Genomic DNA, 14523 nt, shown 5'->3' with positions numbered 1-14523 from the left:
AAAAGGTTTACAAGGATGCTGTCAGAACTTGAGGAGTGGCTTATAGAGAGAAGTTGTACTGGGCAGGATTTCATTTCTTAGAGCATAGCAGATTCTCGATAGGTGATCTATCGAGGTGTATAAAATCAGAGAGGCATAGACAGGGTGAATGCACTTGTCTTTTCTCTCCCAGAATTGTGGAATCAAGAACTGGAGGGCATAGGTTGAAGATTAGAGAGCTAAGATTTAATAGGAGCTTGAGAGACTGTATCCATGTGGAAAGAGCAGTCAGAAGTGGTTAAGACAGATAAAATGACAACAAAGTATAAAGGACATTTGAACAGGTGCATGGATTGTAAAGGTTTAAAAGGTTATGGACCAGATACTGGCCAATAGGACTTGCTTCGATGGGGCATTGTGACCAGCATGGACCAGCGGGGCCAAAGGGTCTGACTATAATGATTTAGTATAAAGAGCAGACGAATGAAAGGTTTAGGTTAAAAGACCAGGTTTCACAGAGCACCCTGGGGTAGGTAAACAGAGAGCAGACCGAGGAGGTGAAGATTGGTTGGTGGGGTGAAGGGGAATGTATTTCCTCCAAGGTGGTAAGTCCAGAGTCCGACCACCTGGTTAACATCAGGACTTTACGAAGTCAGTTGTGGAAAAATGCATCTCCACAAAATCATTTTGAGTCTTCCCCAACCAGAAGCTCTGGATGAACAAAGAGGACCACAATCTGCTGCGGGTTAGGTCAGTGGCATTCAGGTCTGGTGACCAAGTAAAATGCAAGATGTCCAGGTACGACCTCCGGAAAGCCACCTCACATGCAAAGTGGTAATTCTGGACCAAACTGGAATCGCAGGAGAATGCTCGACAACTGTGGCGGAGCTTAAATGCTATCACCTCCTACAAAATGAAATTAAGTGACATGTGGCAAGAAGGTTTCATTCCCAGCTGAACAAAGTTCCTTCAATGCTTGCTTTGACTGACAAAACATGGAGGAATCGTCACAAACTCCGACAGACCCGATGACCCCTGTGATTTCAGTCTCTGAGGCTGATGTGAGAGCGTTCTTCAGGAAGGTGAACCCATGGAAAGCATCTGGCCCAGATGGGATACCTGGCCAAGTGCTAAAGACCTGTGCTGATCGACTGACTGGAGTGTTCACTGAGATCTTTAATCTCTCACTTCAGTAGTCTGAGGTCTTCAACTGCTTCAGTTATACCAGTGCCCAAGGAGAATGTGGTACCCTGCCACAGTGATCATCAGCAAGTAGCATATACGTCCACAGTGATGAAGTGCTTTGACACGTTGGTGATGTAACATATCAACTCCTGCCTGAGAAGCTGCTTGGATCCATTCCATTTTGCCTACCATCACACATCTACAGCAGATGCCATCTCATCGGCTCTTCACTCAATCCTGGAACATGTGGACAGTGAAGACGTATACGTCAGGATGCTCTTCATTAACTACAGTTCGGCATGCAATACTATCATTCCCTCAAAACTAATCAATAAGCTCCAATACCTAGACCTTAATATCTCCTTGTGCAACTGGATCCTTGAGTTCCTCACTTGCAGACCCCAGTCAGTTCAGATTGGCAACAACATCTCCTCCACAATCTCCATCACTCCAAGGCAGTGTGCTCAGCCCCCTGCTCTACCTGGTTTCTACTTATGATTAGGAGACTAAGCACAATTCCAATGCCTTATTGAAGTTTTCTGATGACACTATTGTCGTCGGCCAAATCAAAGGTGGTGACAAGTCAGAATTTAGGCAGGAGAATAACCCCTCACTCAAAGTCTGCAAAACCAAAGAGCTGATTACAGAGGCAGGAAACTGGATGTCCATGATCAGAGGATCGGAGACAGAGAAGATCAGCAATCTTAAATTCCTCAGCAATCATTATTTCAGAGGATCTGCCCTGGTCCCGGCTCATAAGTGCAATTACAAAGAAGCACGGCAGCACCTCCACCTTCCTGGAAGTTTGCTAAGATTCAGCATGACATCTAAAACTTTGACAAATTTCTACAGATGCACAGTGGAGAGTATACGGACCGCTTGCATCCAGCCTGGTATGGAGGCATCAACGTCCCTGAATGGAAAATCCTACAAAAAGTAGTGGATACGGCCCAGTCCATCACAGGTAAAGCCCTCCCACCACCGAGCATATTTACAAGGAGCGTTGTCGCAGGAAAGCAGCTTCCATCATCAAGGACCCCCCCCATCATCCAGGCCATGCTCTCTTCTTGCTGCTACCATCAGGAAGGTGGTACAGGAGCCTCAGGACCCACCCACCAGGTTCAGGAACAGTTAATACCCTCTACCATCAGGCTCTTGAACCAGAGGGGATAACTTCACTCACCCCATCACTGAACTGTTTCCACAACCTATGGACTCACTTTCAAGGACTCTTCATCTCATATTCTCCATACTTACTGCTTATTTGTTAATTATATTTTTTTCTCTTTTGCATTTTGGCAGCTTGTCGTCTTTTGCACACTGCTTGGGTGCAGCCTTTCATTGATTCTATCGTGCTTCCTTGTATTTACTATGAATACCTGCAAAAAATTGAATCTCAGGGTGGTATATGGTGGCATACATGTAATTTCATAATGAATTTATTTTGAACGTTGAGAAGCTCCCCCTTGCTGCTAGGGAAATGTGAGTCCAAGGTTTCTGCTGCAATGGATCTGTGGGAAATGTCAGAAATTTTCAAGGGAGGCTGCTGATTCTTGAGGAAATGGGGTGTGTTGGAAAATGGTGGTCAGGGTCAGTGAGATGGGGAAGCAGGGTAGAGAGAGCATAGGGTAATTAGGTTGGGTGAGGGTTGAGGCTGGTAGGGAGGGCGGGAGGAGGACTGGAAAGAATGAAGGTGCCAGAACCATATTGGATGGGAGTCCAGTGGATGAATAGAGAATCTGCTGGAGCTTTATTGGGTGAGACAACGTAGGAAACTGGATCTAGGCTGGAGTGATACAACTCCTGTATCGGTTACACTTTTTTCTGTACTCTTATATTTTTTAAGCTCACTCTACCTCAATGCACTGTGTAATTAATTGATCTGTGTAAACAGTATGCAAGAGAAGCTTCTCACTGCACCTTGGTACATGTGGCAATAATAAACTCACTCGGATCAGCCACACCTCATGGAGCAGCAGGCTGAATGGCCTCTTCCTGCTCCTCTGCAGTTTGACCAGGTTTGGCTTTGGGCTTTAATCTGTAGCGAGGTGATGGGGGTTCTGCCTCGGACCATTAACCCTGGATTATCTTGGGGTGTTTTATGCCAACAAGGTGCAGTGAAGATTAGGTCGACCCCACTTCACAGAGCTGAGGACAATACCCCGGTTGGATTCTGATACAGGACTCTGGGGTCACCCCGACAGAGATGTCAACTTCCAGATGAGATGCTGAACCGGAACCAATCGGCTCTCTCGGGGAGACAGAACTATTCCCAAAAGGAGAAGGGGAGTTTCTGCATGTCCCTGACGTGAGCCCTAAAGCAGGTTGTGTGCTCATTGTCACATTTCTAGGTGTGGGATCTTGCTGTGCATTGTGGAGAGCCCAGCACTGGCTTGAAGCACTGTGCAGTGCCCAGGCATGGCCAAGAGCAGCATGAAGGCAAGGGCCTTCTTCCTTCCCTCTGCATGGGCTCTGGCTGACGGAAAGGGGGAAGGACAGCCCAAGCAGCTGCTCTGGTTTTGGCCCCGAGGATGAGGACACTTCTGAACCTGTCCGGGTTATTGAAGGAACTGCGGTTCACAAACCACTGGTAGCTGTCTCCTAGGGAAGTGGTCACAAGCCAGGGAAATTACCCTCGGCACCTCGACTGGAGAGTTAAAGGAGGTCTGCAAGAGAAGGGATGAGAATGCATCAGTCTGTATGTGGCCCAGTCCTTCCTCTCTGCCCTTAGACACTACCTCACTCCTGCCACAGGACTGGAGAAACCAAACCCCAGACTCTCCAATCCCTGCTCAATGTCAGCAAAACAGAAGATAAACAAACCTCAGCCTGTGGCCAATCTCTCTGTCTGGGTTTCCATTTCCCAATCCAGATTCTGAAATGGAATGACTGGGCGTAGGTGGGGAGCGTGGTCACGCAACCCTTCTGTCCCCAGGTGGTTGTTCAGAGTTTCAAAGATAGATGTGGATTTCAACAGAAATCAGCGTGTCCCAAGGCTCCTAGTCCTAGCATCATGGAGTCAGAGTTTTACAGCACATAAACAGGCCCTTCAGCCCAACATGTCAATGCTGACCTTTTCACTCTTCTCATCTGCACTAATCCCATTTGCCCATATTAGGACTGTATCCTTCTCTGCCTTGCTTATTGAAGTGTTTGTCTAAATGCCTCTTAAACATAGTGATCGCATTTGGTCCCACTACATCCTCTGGTAGTGTGTTCTAGATATCAATCATTCTCTGTGCAAAGAACAACACCCTTCAGAATCCCGCTAAAACTCTTGGCTCTCACCTTAAAACTCTTCCCACGTATTCAAAGGTCGAATTTATTGTCAGAGAAATGTATACATCCTGAAATGCTTTTTCTTCGCAAACATCCACGAAAACAGAGAAGTGCCCCAAAGAATGAACGACAGTTAAACGTGAGAACCCCGAAGTCCCCCCCCCAGCAGGTAAGCGGCAGCAAAGGACAATCCCCCCCCCCCCCCACCACCAGCAAAACAAAAAGCGCACCAGCTACTGAGTCCAAGCGTGTGCTAAGCAATAGCAAAGACACAGACGAAAGTTACCCCAAAGGCTTCGCATTTCATCCAGCATTCGACAAACCACAGGTTCTCTCTCTCCCTGGCAAGGGAGAGGGAGGAGTCCCCCATTTTCACAGCGAGCGAGAGACATAACAACAACCTGCTGGCTTACAATGTTAAAAGTTCATTTCATCATTTTTTTCGAGCTGTGTCCAAAGATCGCAAAGACCTCAGATCTTCGGGCCCACAGAGAAAGATTTTCCGGCCTCCCCAACGACATAAGTCTCCGGCCGTTACACTGACCCTCGACCCGCCCATCTCCAGAACCCTGAGATCTTAGGCTTCCGAACACGATCGAGATTCTTAGGCCAAACCCTTGGCATGTCGAATAGCAGCCAGTCATGGAACCCCGAGAACAGGTCCCATTAGGCGCCATTATCCCTCCTAAGCTTTGCCTTATTTTGATATGTGCCATGGGAAACGATTTTGCCCAGCTACATACCTGTTCCTCTTGTAATCTTGTATACTTCCATCAGATCGCACCTCAGCCTCCTCTGCTCCATGGAGGAATCATTAGCCCATTTGGTCTTTCAATGCCAAGGTGTGTTTTTCACCAGCACTTCCCTTCCCAATCCCCACAAGCACTGAACCGCAACAACCCCTCAAGTCCAGCTTTGAACATTCCCATTGACCAAACACCAATAGCCCCTGAAGAGAGAGAATTCCAAATCCTCCAGCTCCTAGTGGAAAAGTTCCTCCTCTCCCACTACTGAATCTCTCAGCCCTCATCCTGAAGTCTCACCTTACTTGAGGGACCGACACTGTTACGATGTGGTAGATAGGGCAACTGACCTGTGCACAGCCAGATTCCACAAACCAGATCTCACCTGTGACAAGTGTTGGCTTTAACCTTGTTGGCTGATGGATTGCTATTGGCCAGAAAGGTGGTTTGCACTGGGTTACTACGTCCTTGCACTATGTATTTGGAAAAGCTCATGTCATTGTTCACTGCTTGTGGGAAAGAAAACCGAAATGGAAAGGTGATACTTTGGTTTCACAGGATATTGGTAGGACCACATCGAAAGAACGAAGTCCAGTATTGGGCTCCTTAAGGAGAATCTCCATCTGCTGGAAACAGCTCAGACAAAGTTTACTAGATTAGTACCTGGAGTGTAAACGAAACATAAAATACTAAAGCTGGCTCGTCAGGGTAGGTGTGGAAAGCATGTTTCCTCTGATAGGAGAATCTAAGAACAAGAGACAAAATTAACAGGGAAACACATACAAAATGCTGGAGGAACACAGCAGGTCAGGCAGCATCCATGGAAATGAATAAACAGTCGACATTTCGGGCCAAGATCCTTCTTCAGGACTGAGCAGGAAGGGGGAAGAATATAAAGGTGGGGGAGGGGAAGGAGGTGATTGGTGAAGCCAGGTGGGTGAGGAAGGTAAAGAGCTGAAGGAGGAGGAAGCTGATTGGACCATGGGAGAAAGGGAAGGAGTAGAGGCAGCAGGAGGAGGTGACAGGCAGATGAGAAGAAAATTAACCAGTCACACATTTAGGATGAAGGCCACTGAAACTTTTTGCTTCGGGGCAGTCTTTCGGAACCAGGAACACCGCTATCCGAAAGGCAGAGGAAGCAGAGCGTTAGAATATCTTTGAAAGATTCCTGCTACCATCTGGATCAACCTCTGTTCAGGCTGGATCTGGAGCACCGCATTCAATTCTGATCACCCCACTACAGGAAGGACGCGGGGGCTTTTGAGAAGGCTTGGCAGAGGTCTAGCAGGATGCTGCCTGGATGAGAGGGCACGTGCTTCGAGGAGAGATTGGACAAATTTGTGTTAATTTCTCTGGAACCTCAGAAGCTTATGGGAAGACCTGAAGAGGTTTATAAATTAATAAGAGGCATAGATAGATATCTTTTCCCCAAAGGCCAAATGTCTAACTGTAGAGGGCATGCACTTAAGATGAGAGGGGAGGTGGAATGTTCATTGGAGATGAAACAAGATTTTCACACAGACTGGTGGGTGCCTGGAATGTGCAGACACGGGTGGCACTGGAAGCAAATACTTCAGCAGTGCTTAAGAAATTCTTATGTAGGCACATGAATGCAATAATAGTAATAACAATAATTTATTTATAGAGCTTTCTTCATACAATGTAGTTCAAAGTGCTTTACAATGGCATAAAGTACAAACATGAAAATTAATGACAAAAAGATGTTAGTTAAAAGCAAGTTTCAATAAATCAGTTTTGAGCTGGTATTTAGTATCAACTGAGTCTGCATCCTTTATAGTTTCAGGTATTGAAATCCAGAGTTTAGGGATGGAGTTAAAAAAACTGACCTGCCAATTATCTTTTGAAGAGATTGTTTAAATTTAAGAGGCCCGTGGAAGAAGACCTGAGAGCTCGAGCAGGATTATAAAACAAAAGCGACTCTGTGATGTACTCTAGTCCCAGCAATTATAAAAATTACAGGAAGACAATGCAGAGCAGCTAGGACGGGAGTGATATGCTCTCTCACCCTGGTTTTAGTTAAAAGTCTAGGTGTGGAGTTCTGAATGAGTTGAAGTTTGTCAAGAGATTGCTTCAGAAGGCCAGTAGAAAGGGGATTGCAGTAATCTACTCAAATCTGAATCAAGGATAAGACCCAAACTTGTTACTTCTGATTTTACAAGGGGAGCCAAGTTCCCAAGTTGATCTCTTCTGGCTTTGGGTCCAACCAGAAGTATTTCAGTTTTATCTTCATTTAGTTTTAGGAAATTATTGCTTATCTATTTGTTTATTGTTGTCATACCAGAAGTCAGAGAAGATAGAGTGTTATCATCATTAGGCTCAACCAAGACATACAATTGTGTGTCATCTGCATAACTGTGGAAATGAAGTTTATGCTCTCGAATGATGTCTCCTAAGGAGAGCATGTGTAAGGAGACGAATGGGGGACCAAGACAGTTTCCCTGAGGAACACCAAAAGGTACATCATATCTCTTAGAAAATTGGTCTCCAAAACAGACACAAATTTGTCTCTCTTAGATGCATAAACCAAATCAATTAAGGGCATTAACCAAGAGGCCAAGCCAGCTCTCAAGGTGATCTGGGAGAATGTGGTCAATTGTGTCGAAGGCAGCTCCCTAGATCTAGAGGAATTAGAACTGAGACTCTTGGCATCAGTGGTGAGCCTAAGGTCACTGACAATTCTGTAAGGGCCATCTCCATTCGGTGGTTTACTCTAAAACCTGACTGAAAGTTTTCCATAATAATGTTCTCATTCAGAAAGTTGTTGAGCTGGTTCAAAATGAATTTCTGAAGATTTGATATCGGCCTGTAGTTAGCTAGTACCTCACTATCAGGGTTTGGGTTTTTAAGTAGGGGCTTAGCAGTTGCAATTTTGAAGTCATCTGGAAAAATTCCAGTTTCAAGGGATGTGTTGGTAATTTTCCAAACAGAACTGAAAACACTATTAAATGAGTCCTTAAAAAGTGTGGTAGGGACAGGATCGAGACAGCAAGTAGACTCTTTTTCACAATCTGAATTGGAAATGCTTGCAAATTTTGGCACGGTTACCGTTTTTTTTTTTACAAGGTTGGCTATAGAGGTTGCGAGTAATGGTAGCTATACTCTCCCTAATGTAAGTAATTATGTTGATAGAAAATGTGAAGAGGATGGAGGGATATGGACTTGTGTAGGCAGAAAGGACAAGTTTAGCTACGCGTTTAATCAATAGCGTAACTGGCTTAGAACAACAGCTTGTTCCTGTGCTCTGCTTCCTTCTACGTTAGGTCACTGAGGGTGGCTGAGAACGTGCAGCTGAAACTACAGTCAGCCACGATCATATTAAGGAGTAAATTGGATGGCAGACTGTCGTACAGCCGCACCTCATTCGTGCGGACGACTCTCGGCATTTGTTTGGAACAGTGCGGGGATCGTTTACAGGACTGCTCCAGTGGGTGGGAGAAACTCCAGCCGTGCCCTGCACCCTCAGAACCTCACAGGGGCGATATTGATGTCACAGTGATGTCATTACCGCCCTGGGATTGCGGCTCTGTTTTCCGGAGCGGGACTAGAACCTCTGGCCCCCTGACTAAGCAGGGAAGTGCGCCCCACTGAGCCACAGTTGGAGGGCGGGGAGCCATGGCCAGTCCCAGTGCTACTGGTCCAGGGTCACAGGGACAGAACCTGCCAGTGTGGGGGTCGTGAGAGTTGCAGCCTACCTCTGCGCCCCCATTCACTGCATTCCCCACATCACTGCCCCTGCAATGGATCAGGCCCTCCGTATGGAACCCTAGTGAGGCCACAATATGTACTGAAGCAAATACTCACTTTCCTCCCCATTAAACCTAACAAATACACCTTGACATCCTACAGACAGTAAAAAGAAATCACTGGTTAAATTGCTGCCCACCAATCCCTCTTCACTGAGTCAGATTCCCCCAACATTAGCATTTTAGTTAATGTAGGACTCCATTTCCACTTCAGTATATTGTGTACAAGTTTAAGTGTGCCACCGTGTATTAGTGTCTCAAAGTGAGCAGCTGTTTTTGCTGGACACGTACGTGCGGAAATTGGCTCGAGCTTTCTGTAAGAGGGAATGAGCAGATGACAGGATGTCAGACGGGATTCTGTGCAGGGGGTTGTGGTGTCTGCGTGTGTGGGTACAGAGGTGGTTGTGAATCTGGGAGTATGGTGCTGCTGGCGTATTAGTCTGGATGTGCCCATATGCACGCCTATGCGTGTGTTTGTGTGCGTGTCTTGTACACAGCGCCGTCCACCCGTGAGCTTATGTTGGACGGGTGGGCAGGTGAATCAACTCCACAGCTTCCAGGGAAGGAATTTTGGACTCGCGATGTTTCCAGGGGTCCCTCCTCACTCTGGAGTATCTGGCTGTAAAAGACGACACATCAGTTAGATTCACTGAGCAGGCACATGTCCAACTATCAGATGGCACGGTGGGACAGATGATAGTGAGGGAGTGCCGTGCTGTGGGAGGGGTGGCACTGAGAGAGCTCCTCACTGTGGGAGGGGTGATGATGAGGGAGTGCCTCAGTACAGGGAATGTCACACTGTGGCAGATCTGGATCCAAGTTCAGTAGATGAAGACAAGATATTGACCAACCATTATTGAATTAGTGAGAGTAGGGTCAGGGGTTGAATGACCTCCCTCTCGCCCCAGCCAGTCTTTGCCTCCTGTACCCGACTGGCTGTTGAGTTCAGGGGCAGGGAACACTGCTTTATTCTGGAGACCGTGATTGCCCAAGTCATATGATACGTCCCATAATGACGGTGATGGCCACACGAGGCCTCTCTGTACGTGCCCTGTTGGAATCTTTGTAATGTACATTTCCTCAAGCTCTTGGTTACAGGCAACTTATAAAAGCAGTTTATTAAATTATTTTTTTGTTTAAAATGAATTAAATTATTAACAAGCAACGCACACAAAATGCTGGTGGAACGCAGCAGGCCAGGCAGCATCTATAGGGAGAAGCGCTGTCGACGTTTTGGGCCGAGACCCTTCGTCAGGATTAACTGAAAGGAAAGATAGTAAGAGATTTTAAAGTAGGAGGGGGAGGGGGAAATGCGAAATGATAGGAGAAGACTGGAGGGGGTGGGGTGAAGCTGAGAGCCGGAAAGGTGATTGGCAAAAGGGATACAGAGCTAGAGAAGGGAAAGGACGTCGACAGTACTTCTCCCTATAGGTGCTGCCTGGCCTGCTGTGTTCCACCAGCATTTTGTGTGTGTTGCTTGAATTTCCAGCATCTGCAGATTTCCTCGTGTTTGCTTCTTAAATTATTAACAAATCCATGTCAAAGTGACCTGGCGAAAAACAAATGAAATAGTTAACTCATCCTAAAATAAAAGCTGAAAATACTGGAAACACTCAGCAGGTCAGGCTGCGTCTGTGGAGAGAAACAGTTATGGTTTCTGGTTGATGAGCTAACCTTGAAGAACTATACCTCATCCTCTGACAGGACACCCTCCAGTGCACAGGGCTCAACACTGAACACAACTTTACCTTCTGTGCTGATGGACTCAGCAATGTGACACCTGCTGCTGAGATCTGGGAAGTGGATTCGCTCCATCTCAGATCTCCAAGCCTCCCGCTGCTTCCTGCCCGACTCTCCCATTCTCTCCAGCTGGGCATAATTATCTGCCTTCTTGTGTTGGAGCTGAGACTAAGGGCAGAAGGTCAGGGAGGCAGGCATTAGTGAGGGAATTTACCCAGTAATCTCCAGCCATTTTGTGCACACAGCGTCCATTACACTACAGCAACACACTGACGAGCAGGAATGCTGTGAGGTATAACCCCACGCATGGGGAACACCAGCAGTACACCAAGGGGAGGAGACGTGTTCGAATAATGTATTCAGATCTCAGAGAGGGTGAGGAAGAGACTTACTGAGGCTATGTCCACATGACACTGGATAAATCTGTAACCGAAGCTTTTACTCTTAGTTGTTACCCTCCGTCCACGCTAAAACGACGTTTTTGTCCCCTGAAACCAGACCTTTCAGAAACGCTCTCCAGGGTGTGTAATTTTGAAAACGCTGCTTGGGCAGATCAGTGTGGACGGGGTAACCGGAGAAATCTAAAAACACTGTCATGTTGTGCTGGAACAGATGGTGACGGCAGCCGCCATTTCATTGTTTTCTTGAATACAACCCAACAATTTCAGAACAGACGGCAACGAGACTGAAGCCAGAAGAGTTAGAAATGTACTTACCAAATACTTTGACCCATAACTTACTGAATAAGTAAGTATAATCACTTTGCCCTGTTTTCAGTCCTTGCTTGTATGAAGGTGGTTTACCTATTTATGCAAGTACTTCTCTGACAATAGATGTGTAACAGCCTAATGTAACATTGTATGGAAATACAAGATAATACTGATGCAGACATGTTTTATACATTTAACAAGGTGCTTTATTAATGCAGAGTCAGCCAGTTTTTCAATGTTTGTTGTCAGCCGGGTCAATCTGTTCGTGAACTCCCTGTCAGTTGCCTCCATATGCTCCAGTATTTGTTTCTTTTTAACTTTTAAGTTCTCCTGCGCGAGAGCCAACAGCTGCTCGTCGTTTAAGTTTTTCTAGTCTGTAACTGAACAAACACGCACCATCTTTCACAGTGAGATTCGACACCAAACATGTCGCATGTTTTCGGTAGATGTGTCCTGCACATGCGCAGTAGGAGGAGATTCGCCAAAATATCCGTTTCAATGTGGACAGAGATATTTTTAAAAACACCTAATATGGACGCCTATCGTTTTTACATGAAACCGGCGTTTTCAAAATTATCCGGTCTAGTGTGGATGTAGCCTGAAACTGTCCAGGGTTGAGGGATTCTGGCCCGGCAGTGCTTGGCAAAACTAGGGATGTCCTCCTTTCCATAATCAAAGGAAGAGGCCATTTGGCCACGAGTGTATTCCACCTCCCAGAGCAGTCTAATTCCACTGTTAACTCTCCTCAAATTCCCACAAACTTTCCCCAGATTCTAAACCTCGTCGAGTGCATCTGAACAGCGAAGACACCTATATTAGCTTATTGTCTATTGACTGCAGCTTTGCCTTCAGTACTAAAATTCCAAACAAACTCGACCCCAAACTCCTCCATCTAGGATCGATACCTCCCTTTGCAACTTCCTGGCCAATTAATCACAAACTAAGGATAGGCAGCAGCACCTCCTTGGTGACAGTCCTCAGCACTGGCACTCCACCAGGCCCCTCAGCTCCCTACTCTACTGCCAACTCACTCACAATTACATGGACAGATTCTTCGCCAACTCCACATACAGGTTTACAGATGATAAGCACCGCAGTGGGCCGTATCTCAAGTAATGATGAGTTGGAGTTCAAAGAGGAGGTAGAGGGCCTAGTGACATGCTTTCATGACAACAGAATGGCAACAGAAGAACTGGTCATTGGCTTCAGGAAGGGAGGCGGTTCTCATGGTCCTATCTACAACATGGCTAAGCTCAGGTTCCTAGGAGTAAACATCACCAATAGCGTGTCTTGATCCAACTACATTGACTATGAAAGCATGCCAGAGTTTTCCTTCCTCAGGAGGCTAAAGAATTTTGCCATGTCCTCTTTAACCTTTGGGTGCTTTTGTGTGGAGTTTGCACATCTCCCTGCAACCCTGTGGGTTTCCCTCACATCGCAAAGGTGGTCAGGGCCAGAGAAATAAGCGGGCTCTATAAATTGAGGCCCTGATGTGTGGTTGAGGAGCAGAATTTGGGGGGGGGGGAATGTTAGTGCAATGTGGGGAGGAGAAACGTGTAGAGCTGTCACAGGTACCATGGAACAACTGGGCTCCTTCTGTGCTGCCCAAACGCCAGCCTGGTGCCCAATATTTGTGGAGCTGGCACCACCTGCTGGCTGGCTGAGATACAGCAGGTCATCCCGTTAACATCAGGGAAACGGGCTGATGTTGCCCAACTGGGAGGTAGGATGGAGAAGATTTCCCCTCTCACAAAATGGGCAGTACCACTCTGCTGCTTTAGGAAGCAACTTCAGAAATAATGCACCATTGTAATGACAAATTAATAAAGAGAACAAGTTTTTATTTTACTCGGGTACAAGTAGACCTTGTGTTGAGGTCCAGAACATTGAGCTTCATTTAGCAGTGCTTGTTTATGGGGTGACTATCCCAGTGCTTGTTTATGGGGTGACTATCCCAGTGCTTGTTTATGGGGTGACTATCCCAGTGCTTGTTTATGGGGTGACTATCCCAGTGCTTGTTTATGGGGTGACTATCCCAGTGCTCAGACCCACTCAATCAATTCTCAATTGATGGCTCGCAAGTTGTGCACAGGTTGACAATGGCCAAGTGTACAGGAGCTGGCCACTCAGCTCCTCAACCCTATCCCACCATTTAATGTTATCGTGATCTATGCCAGCCTCAACTCCTCTTTTGTGCAATTTCTTCACACCCCTCCATTCCTCAAATATTTCTCCACCTCCACTAAACACTCCTAAGGTGCAGCTTCTGAGAGCAGAGAAATCCAGAGATCCGCCACGGTCCGAGAGGAAGAAACTTCAGTTTTAAATGACTGGCCCCTTGTGTTGTAACCACGTCCTCTTGTTTGAGACTCTCCCTGGGTGAAAACATCCCAACATCAATCCTGTCAAGACCCCTTAGAATCTGATCTGTTTGAATAGAGTCACCCCTCATCCTTCTAAACTCCAAGGCATACAGACCCAAACTATTTAGTCACTCTCAGTAGAACAACCTTCTCATCTCAGGATGTAGACTGGTGAACTTACTTCGATCTGCCTCCAAGGTGACTATATCTTTTTTAAATCAGAGGAGTCTAAAACTGTTCACAGGTGTGGCATCTCCAATCCCCTGTAGAATTACAACAGAACTTCCCGCTTTTTTAACTCCAACTCCTTTGCAAAATCACTTTTACAAAACCAAAATCACTTTTACCTTAACTGCCTGCTAATTGCCTTGTCAATCTTATACCGGAATGTCTTGAATGCTTTGTACTTCATTCATTCACTTTACCAAACTCTCATACAACGTGAGGGCTTCTCAATTCTCCAAATGGACCATGCAGTACCTTCGGCCACAGCTGTAAGTGGACGGGTTTGCCTCCTAAACAAAACCTTGTGGTGTCTGCACATGAAGTTCCTGCTCACCCAGCTTCAAAGTTCAAAGTAAATTTATTATCGAAGTACATGTATGTCACCATATTCATTTTCATATTCATCACCCTGAGATTCATTTTCTTGTGGGTATACACAATAATTCCATAATAGAATAATAACCATAACAGAATCAATGAAAGACGTCAGTACACATGAAAATAATTAACAAATTTACCAATTTAGCGACAATCA

The 14523-nt window shown here is 46.1% G+C and overlaps 1 protein-coding gene across 1 annotated transcript in view; it reads right to left on the bottom strand.

The window, feature by feature from the left end:
- Positions 1 to 6805: 6805 nt before the first annotated feature.
- The window catches only part of LOC140726245 (cyclin-dependent kinase-like 2), a 52512-nt gene continuing 44794 nt past the window's right edge, over positions 6806 to 14523 (bottom strand). Inside the window, 2 exon segments of the mRNA XM_073042356.1 lie at positions 6806 to 9569; positions 10699 to 10858. Of these exon segments, the coding sequence (XP_072898457.1) occupies positions 9466 to 9569; positions 10699 to 10858 (264 nt within the window). The 3' untranslated portion in view covers positions 6806 to 9465.

Source organism: Hemitrygon akajei, chromosome 4 (assembly GCF_048418815.1).
Source record: "Hemitrygon akajei chromosome 4, sHemAka1.3, whole genome shotgun sequence".
Taxonomy (NCBI): Eukaryota; Metazoa; Chordata; class Chondrichthyes; order Myliobatiformes; family Dasyatidae; genus Hemitrygon; species Hemitrygon akajei.
The sequence above is the reverse complement of the archived record's forward strand: the minus strand, read 5'-3'. Positions and strand labels throughout refer to the sequence as shown.